We start from the raw sequence: 10,000 nt of genomic DNA on the forward strand, positions 1-10,000 counted from the left end.
AAGGGGAGGGGAGAGGGGCAGAGGGAGGAGTGGGGGGGCAGACATGAGAAAGTAGAGATATTCAAACAGTTTGAATCAGTGCTGGTAAAATGTACTAATATACGATCAACAGATGATATGCCATTTTAGCATGTTCTGCTTGGGATGTTCATGATTTTATGCAATGTTAAAGACTGTTAATAAATGATCTAAGAAATAAACTTCTGCACTCACAGTTACAGTGCTTAAAACTCATGATTTTTCACATCATTCTCACAGTAATGCTCCAAGGTATACCTGTAAAGTCTAGAAACCGGATGCACTCTACAGGATATGAAGATTTGTTTGGTGATCGTATGACCAAAATACAGTGCTGAGGTCACTGGTAGCAAACTATGCCATAACTGTGTATGTAATTGAAAAGTATGAAAATTCACTAGTTTTCATATCCTAAACACTTTTTTTTCTTCCCATCTTCACACTGTCTCATTTGTATATACAAAGATATACATAAATAACCTCAACTAGATTACCAGTAAACAAAATAACACACCATATAAGCAGGAGAAAATAAAGACAACTTTGTCTGCAAGCTCCTTTATCAATCACCAAATTTTACTTTTCCAGTGTCAAAAAGATGGAAGTGTCTCATCACCAAACATGTTCTGTGTATGGCCTCAGATTTCAAACACTATTATGACCAGCCTTTCTATGTATAAGAAATAAAAAGCAGTAGATTTGTCATTTACTCTTCAATTTTCACAAAGTATAAATAATGCTAACAGCTTTTTTTTTTAAACTAAAAAGTTGAAAATTATTCACTCTTTGCTTGTACACCAACAGATGCAATCTAATGACTTGCAAGCCAACCTATGCCTCAACAAGTTATAAAAAAAAATTAATCTTGAACACTGATTTATTACAAAAAAGAGACTTTTTTCTCTCTCCTGGAGCAGCCATGATGTTCTCTCAGGCATGAACATCATAATCTTTCACACTTCGAGGCAACACAGAATTCAAAACACTGTTTCTGAACCGGACTTAATGATCAAATTTCATTTTTCTTCACAAGCGGCCTTGTCATTACCTGTGAACTGACGGGGACTTGTAACTTTGTCACATTTTACTGAGAAACCTAAAGCTCTCATTTTAACACACAAATATCAATCAGTATTCATACTTTTTTCTTCTTGGACGGTCTCGTCACTCCTTGTGAACACAAGCAGGCCATTTTTTTTCCTGTCACATTTTGCTATGCTTTAAAACTCACGTTTCAAACACAGAAACTCCATTTCAAAGTACAGAAATTATCAGCCTTCAGTGATTCATACTTTTTTCTTCCTACGCAAACTCGTCATTCCCTGTGTACAGGGACAGGTCATGTTGTGTCACCTGTCCCTTCACTCCACCTGGCCCCCGTCTCCCATCCCCGGGCCAGTTACCTGAGGAGAGTGAACAAGGTGTGTGTGCCCAGCACCGACAGCAAACCTTTATTTCATTCTTTGTGCAAGGCTCCCTTCCCTGATGCAGGGGAGGTTGGCAACCAAACGATGCACTGGAGTTGGCGGAACAGAGAGTCACAGGTACCTGAAGTGAAACAGCTATGAGAAAGGATGTCTGTTCATATGAGTGCTACCTGTGTCTGTCAGGGCATACCTGAATGTGAGTACGCATGCATGTGCTCCTCACAACTTTCTAAATGCCTGCATGTTGCACGCAACAGTCTGTCAATCCACCTGCCTCTGTCCATGAATGTGTGATGTTTGTGCACGCCTGTGCCCTTGATTAGGAGTGTGTCTGTCAGTTCACACCTACTAGTCAAACTGGCCGCTCAAAGCATGCATGCATGCCTGGAATGGGAAGGTTTGTGAGAGGGAGAAACAGAGAGAGCAGAAAATTTCATTCCTATCTAAATAATAAAGCTCAGAGGATTTAAAGGTAAACCTCTACTGATCCACCTGTTGCAATCTTTACAATACTGCTTTATTCACATTTACATTTCCAACACTTTGCAATGAATTTTAAATGGTCAAAATTTAATTCTCTTTGACTAAAATTGTGTTCCTAAATGATAAGAAAAGTAAACTATACTAGCCAGCTGACAGTACATGTCTGTCTGTGTCTGTGTGTGTGAGCACATGCCTGTGTCTGCACCAGTGTTTGTTTTGTTGTTGCTGTTTTTATTCCCTTCCCTTTTTTTCTTTTGGTTGCAGAAAAGGTGAGAGAGGAGGTGGTGGAGGAGGGGGGGGGGATTATCATCTCTCAGAAGCGCATTCAGAGCAACTTCAACTCAAAACAAAAACATAAACATGGACTGAGGTTTCTAATCTTGTGGCCTGTTGCACGGACAGGATTAGCTGTTGGCGTCATGCCCACATAGGCCCACGCTCACATGGGACAATCCCAGTCCCACACCGCAACAAAGGAGCATGGGCTGGTCTGTCCTATCTGTGTTTGTTCTGCATTCACTCCTTCAAAGACCTTTTTGCTTAGTTTCAGTTAAACTAAAAAGATAACCGAGAGAGCGGGCTGGAGAGCGTTCATCTCAAATGAATCATAGTGATGGGTATTCAATTTGTGTGGGAGTAAGACAAAAATAAAGGAGAGCGGAAATTCTCTGTGTACATGTGTCTGTGCCTGTCTGCCTGAATGTGTGTCTGTGTCTCTGTGTCTGTGTGTGAGCAAGGTTAAGAATGAAACATTTTGCAATGATCATTTGTGGAGGAATGAGAAGGAAAAGAGCAAACTGTGTATGTCTTCATGGACAAGCAACACGTATGACAGGGCTCACACACGCCTTTGCATCATAATCAATAGTTAGCATATTCATCTAAGCAAAAAGTGTAGGGGGCACAGACATATGTATACAGTGACAGCAAGATGTTAAGATGACAGAAACTATATTTCTGGAAAACATATCATTTGTCCATTTCTTAGTTCTAGAATTCCATAGATCCAGTTAATATCCATTTGCTTTTCTCCCCTTTTAAATGACTCATTCAGTATTCTTATTTCATTTTTGTTTCTTTAAATCTCTTGTCAGTACAACAAAGCAGAAATTTGACAATAAATAGCTCATGATGATAGTGGTGTGTGTACAATTGTATAAGTGTGTGTGTGTGTGTGTGTGTGTGTGTGTGTGTGTGTGTGTGTTTGCATGTGTATGTGTATGTGTATGTACTCACTATCCACATGCATATTTCAAATGGATAATCCATTAGTCCAGGCCACTTCAAAATCTGTTCTGGAGTTCACAAGAAACAGCAGTCCACTCTCAGACAATCCACACAAATTATATACATCACAACACACCCATACCCACACCCACACCCATACCTTTCACAAAACACCCCCATCCACCCTCCACACACACACACACACACCACCACCACCACCACCATCCCCCCCAGCCCTTCCCCCCCCCCCCTCAGCCCCACTCCCCTCCCCCACAAACACACATACACATTTCACAACACCACACAACATGGTTCCCTTCTCTGTAACTTGTTTAAAGCTCTGAAGTGGGAAACACACAGGAGCCAAAGAGACATATGAACATGAGAATGAGTGATACACAAGCCAAAACAGGCCAGACACATGACAGTCAATTAACAGATGGAGACTTATTCACTCTGCCAAGGTTGTGTTTTACTCTTTTTACTTGTTACATTGGGTGCCTTTACTGCAAGCCACCTACATGGGGCATGTATCATGTGCCCTGTCTGCCATCTGAAACAATGTAATTATCCTAAATTCTTCATCTATCATTGAATCAAGCTAGCTCAAATCTGGCACACTGCAGCAGCAAAAGGTGGCATTCAAAGACCTCTCTCATTTGAGTGAAAGAGAGAGAGAAAAAAAAACTATTAACAGTATTAATACACACACATAACAAGTCATCGGATGTAATCATGTACACACACACACACACACACACACACACACACACACACACACACACACACACTGTCTTCTCTTTTACATAGGAGCAGACAATGATGCACTGAAGCAGAAGACAGGGATGGTGCCCATACAACAGAGCAAACAATTCAACTGACATTCCCATACCCACATGTTCTGCCAGCTTGTTCATACATTTTCAATTAAGAGTATCAAATCCTTCAAGGCTTTATTCTCCATTTTGACATCCTTTCCAAAGGTATTCGGTTAAACAACTGGGTAGTTTTGAGGAAACTAAATGCAAACAAACAGCATTTCACCCTGACTCTCAGAACTTTAAACGTTAAAAGGTATTAGTCTGTCTGCTCTAATTTTCCGAACTTACTCTGTTCCTAGCTGCACAATTCTAAAGCTTAATTAAATAAACCTTAACTAAGTGTTAAAATGTGTGTGTGTGTGTATGTGTGTGTGCACGCGCGCACGCTCTCTCTCTCTCTCTCTCTCTCTCTCTCTCTCTCATGAGTGCAGAACATGTGCACAGTGAACGCAGACAAAAGCTCAAACATTTGAATGATCTTGGTCTGCATCAATGAAGACAGGTACACTCACAGTGCCGGGCAGAGAGACAGACAGGAAATAACTAGGTTAAGGTTGGGATGTGGGTGCATGCGCTCACACACATGCATGCATGTGTGCCCTTATGTTTTAACATTTTCAGTTTCAAGGAGGTGAAAAAGTGTGCAGACTGATCCATACATCCTACACCACCTCATGCTTTTTAGAGTAATACATAAATATATTATATATTATTTTTAAAAAAATTAAAAAGGGGCAGACACCAGACCTACACACAAACCCATCACGTTGGTCAGGGCCTTGTGTGCATGCACCCATCATTCCTCATGACAAACATTTCATACAGACATGTCTGTGAACATTTCATACAGAAATGTTTGTGTCTCAGTAACAGAAGTCTTATAGATTCACCAACGGAACAATTTCTTGTGGAGCTGGGACAAAAATTGTAACCAAAAGATGGAATGTTTTTCTTGTTTCTTGTCAACCCAAACCACCCATACTCCCAGGCAGGCATTAGGCAAGGGGGCACTTGACATTCCTACCTCCAAATGATGACCTGGAGTAGAGTGCAGGGTCATGGGAAGACACAACACTGGGAGTGGAAGGGACAGGCTGTGGGTGTAGGGGGGGGGGGGGACGGGGATGGGACACAGAAACATTCACTCATACATGTATCTGATCATAGCACACTGTATCAATGAAATGGAAAGGAAGATTTCGCATACTTATGAATGTACATATGCACAGACTCTCTCTCTCACACACACACACACACACACACACACACAGTTCAGTGTTTAATTAGGAGCCCCATTGGCTCCTTGTTGTAATTTTGCTGGTTGAATAGTTACTTGTTTTATGTTGTTTATAGTCTTTTTTTATGCAAAGTGAAGAGAGAGGAACAGGGAAAATAGTGATGATTTAACGCATGGGTGGGCTGGGGAAGCGTGATGGATTTTCGTCTAAAATCACAATTGTGGATAGACGTTAAGCAAAAGACTGAATGAAAGAACATGAACACACACACACACACACACACACAAGAAACTAACCTAAATGAGAGAGAGAGAGAGAGGAAAAGATGAGAGAGAGTTCAAGAACCTTTTTCCAGCTGTCTGCCACCTTGTCATGGCTGGTAGGATAATTTTAGGAAAACTGTGTTAGTGTTTACTAAACTTCAGCTCCTTTCACATCATTTCCTGGCAATGTTTGCTTGGGGGATAATGTACAGGAGAGGGTTTGATGTAAACTGCAGTGGTGTTAGTGTAAAGAGGTGTGTGTGTGTGTGTGTGTGTGTGTGTGTGTGTGTGTGTGTGTGTGTGTGTGTGTGTGTGTTTGTGTGTATGCATGTGTGTGTGCATGTGTGCATGCGTGCATAAAAATCGAAGACATAAGTTATAATACTTAGCTTTCAATTACAAATAACACACATGAACCCAAGAACCAAGAACCAGAATCAATTTGAAACATAGGCATGGGTGTGAAAATAATAATCAAAAGCTGATGTTTTAATATTTATTTTCAAAAGAACACTTCAGGGCTCAAAATTAATTTGAAAACATTTACAAAAACAGGACATATAAACAAAGCTGAATCAGACCCACCAAAAGTCTGAAATTTAACTCTTCCACAACCCTTCTCTTCCCTCACAACATACAAACATGCACACACACACACACACACACACACACACACACACTCACACACACAAACATGCACACACACACACACACACTCACACACACACACACACACACAGAGTCTAAAAACACTTACAGTGAATAGACATTAAACTGAAGAAAACACACACACACACACACACACACACACACAGAGAGAGAGAGAGAGAGAGAGAGAGAGAGAGAGAGTCTAAAAACACTTACAGTGAATAGACATTAAACTGAAGAAAACACACACACACACACACACACACACACACACACACACAGAGAGAGAGAGAGAGAGAGAGAGAGAGAGAGATACGGATACGGATAGTTTATTCAATAAAGGCCATGGCCCCTCATGAAGGGGGTACAGTGAATCAACATTCAAAATCAAAACCTTACAAATTACAGAAGTGAATGATAAACTGCAAATGATAATCCACAAATTGGATAATGCACAACTAATAATAATTAACTACATAATACACTGCGAAACTTAAAAGCCTTATATAAGTAAATAGCAAACTGTCTTATAACAGTTTCGTTAGTTGATGACATAAGCATGGCAAGTCGAAATAAAGTAGGGTGTCTATAATATTTTTGTGGAATCCACTCATGTCTAAGGTCATTCAAAGCAGGGCAACACAACACAAAGTGAAGTTCGGTTTCTTCAGCACGTCTGCATAAAGGACAACTAAGATCAGAGACACTGGACTTTCGATAACGATAATGATGAAGAAATATGTCAGAAATTCCAAATCGGAACCTGGTTGTGATATGTTTCAAATGCTTATCCATTTTCATTGACAGATAAGTAGGAATAGAGTGTATAGAAATGAACTGTCTGTAAAACTCAAACCTATCGCTATCTTGAACATGATAAGACCAATCTTGCCATCTACAGTCAATTAATCTTGTTCGGAGTGCACTAATAAATCCCTTTATGTCCCCTACCCCCTGCTGTAACCAAACATAACCAAATCCCAGTTCATATAATCTAACCCTAACCTTTGATACCCAGTTTACCTTGCCCCTCAAATCTAAGTCATATAACATATTAAATGCTTTTTTCGGCAACCTTGAATCTTCCATTTGTGTTATTTTCAACCAATAGCGAATACATCTTACTGCGGAATTGAGATGTATCGGATATCTTTTTGTCTCCCCATAAATTAAATCATTAGGCGTTTTCATGGTAACTCCAAGAAACTTTTTCAGTGCAAATAAATGAACACTCTCGCAGCAAACTGCAGCATTAGAGAGACCCCAAATTTCTGCTCCATATTGTACAATGGGTTGTACCTGGGAATCAAACAATTTAATAAACAGATCAAAAGATTGATTTTCTAAACTTGACAGTTTTTTCATAATACAAAGTAATGCTTGTTTAGCTCTACATGCAAGATCTTTACATGCAACTGTGAAACTCAATTTTGTTGAAAAATATATTCCTAAGTATTTATACACATTCACTACTGGCATCGCTATTCCATTATAAGTCCATTTTTCCCTAATTCCTAAATATCCACCTTTTCTAAATACAATTATGTTACTTTTTGACATATTTACTTTCAACTGAAGTGATTTTGCAGCTCTAGATAGACTATTTAATTGTGTTTGTAAACCAATCACAGTTTCAGATATCAACACAACATCATCAGCTAAGAGGAGAATGAATAACTCTAGAATCTCACCAGTAAATTGTGCACCATGTTTTCCGTTTCTGACAACTTCTGAAGTTAGTTCGTTAATAAAAAGAGAAAATAATACAGGGCTGCACACATCACCTTGTTTTACGCCAGAAGTGCATTGAATATAATCAGTCATCTTCCCCCCACATCTAACCCTTCCTTTCACACCCGCATACATACTCATAATACATTTCAACAACTTTCCACGAACACCAGTTTTTAAAAGAATAGGCCATAGAATTGTTCTGTTTATGGAATCGAAGGCTTTCTCAAAATCTATAAAAGCCACATACAATTTACGATTCAAAGAAAACTGTTTTTGAATAAAGGCCATCAAAGTAAACATATGATCAACAGTTGAGTAGTTGTGTTTAAATCCTGCCTGGTATTCACCTGTAATATTGTTTTCTTCTACCCATTCTTGCAGTCTCTGATTTATAATTGTACTATACAACTTACTACTTGCATCACAAAGAGAAATTCCTCTATAGTTATTCGGATTGTTCACATCGCCCTTTTTATACAGTGGTAGAACAATAGATTCGGTCCATTTTTCAGGATAGATTCCTCTGTCAAATAAAGAGTTAAAAAAAGTTACAAAGAAATTCAAAATCAGGTCAGATTCAGTGGCATATTTTAACAATTCTCCAATTATACTATCAGGTCCTGCAGCTTTACGGTTCTTAATTTTCCTTAATGCAAACATCACTTCTTCTACCGAGATTGGACGATTTAAATAATCTTCTTCATCTTCATCTTGTTCCCACTGCAGTACGTTATCAGAATTTACCTCTTTTGTTAGAAGGGTTTTAAAGTGATCAAACCAAACATCATCAGTAATATTGTTAGCTGGCTGTTTTCTTTTAAGTGACATTTTACGAACATTGTTCCAAAATTCTTTCTGACTTTTGATAGAAGCAATTAATTCTGTCAACAATGTATCATTAAACTGCTTTCGCTTTCTCTTTTGTAAATGTTTATATTCCCGTCTGGCCTTACAAAAACAATGACGATCATCAACATCCAGAGTACGTCTAAATTTGTTTAACAACCTGCGAACATTTTTTCTAGCACTACGACATTCTGCATCAAACCAATCTTTTGGTTTTAACTTGTTACTGATACTAATTTGTTTCTTCATATGTTTAGCAGCATCCTTGATACATTCATTAAAAACACTTAACGCTTGGTTTATATCAACACTAATTAGGCTAATTGCTAAGTTTATTTTTTCTTTAAATTCTTCTGAACGTATGTTATGAATGTACACATCAGCCAAGTCGTCACTCCACACAAATTTTTCTAAAACAAAATCATTTTCCAACTGTGTGTTTTCCAATTCATAACCCCGGCCTGCGAAACGGAGTTCCACAGGCATATGATCGGATTCAGTTCTGTCAGTCACACACAACGTACATGAATCACACAACAATGCATACATATCACAAGACATAATGAAATAATCATTCACACTGCATCCACTATCCGATATATAAGTGTAGCAACCATTTTGGTCGCCATGACACATTCCATTAATTATACACAAGTCAAGTGCAGTACACATATTCAACAGCAATTTTCCATAGTTGTTGAGAACAGAATCTTCGGAACGTCTATTAATACTAATTGGGTGACTTCTTCGCTGAAACTCTAAACCTCCTGTAACTCCCTGGCAGTGGTGGGAAATATTACATGTCCTGCCATTCAAATCCCCACACAGCAAGATATAAACATCATTGTAAGCTAATGTACAATCAATCAAAAAATCTTCCAATAACGCAATTCCATTTTCACAGTCAAAATATGCATAGTATGGGGAACCTTCGGGTGGTACATAGCAGTACACAAACAACACATCTTTGTCAATACCAAATAATATCTTATCAATAAGTAATGCATCAAAACTATTAGATTTTACATCAACTTGCTTTACGTGTGGAAAATAAACATCTTTTACAAGACAGACAACTCCTCCCGATCGCCTCCCCTTTTCAGTGAATTTTACTGCAGGAATGCAAAAACTGTTGTATCCAGGGAATAATGAAGGTATAAAATCATCAATAAATGTTTCAACTAAACAAACAAAGTCAAACGAGCAAAGATATGAAACAAAGTCACCGTCATGTAATTTTGAAATCAACCCATTCACATTCCAATGAACAAAAGACAATGGCTTAATTATACTGT

At 38.6% G+C, this 10,000-nt stretch overlaps 1 protein-coding gene across 5 annotated transcripts in view; it reads right to left on the reverse strand.

Moving 5' to 3' along the window:
- Positions 1–10,000, reverse strand: part of LOC143297542 (nostrin-like) — a 52,286-nt gene that overhangs the window by 31,079 nt on the left and 11,207 nt on the right. The window contains exon 1 of one of the 5 annotated variants that reach the window (XM_076609949.1): positions 1,311–1,577. The exons of the other annotated variants lie outside the window; for them this stretch is intronic. Coding sequence (XP_076466064.1) covers positions 1,311–1,361 — 51 coding nt within the window. The 5' untranslated portion in view covers positions 1,362–1,577. Of the gene's footprint in view, positions 1–1,310; positions 1,578–10,000 lie in introns of those variants that run through there. 5 annotated transcript variants of the gene reach the window in all.

This window comes from Babylonia areolata, chromosome 2 (assembly GCF_041734735.1).
Source record: "Babylonia areolata isolate BAREFJ2019XMU chromosome 2, ASM4173473v1, whole genome shotgun sequence".
NCBI classification, from domain to species: domain Eukaryota; kingdom Metazoa; phylum Mollusca; class Gastropoda; order Neogastropoda; family Buccinidae; genus Babylonia; species Babylonia areolata.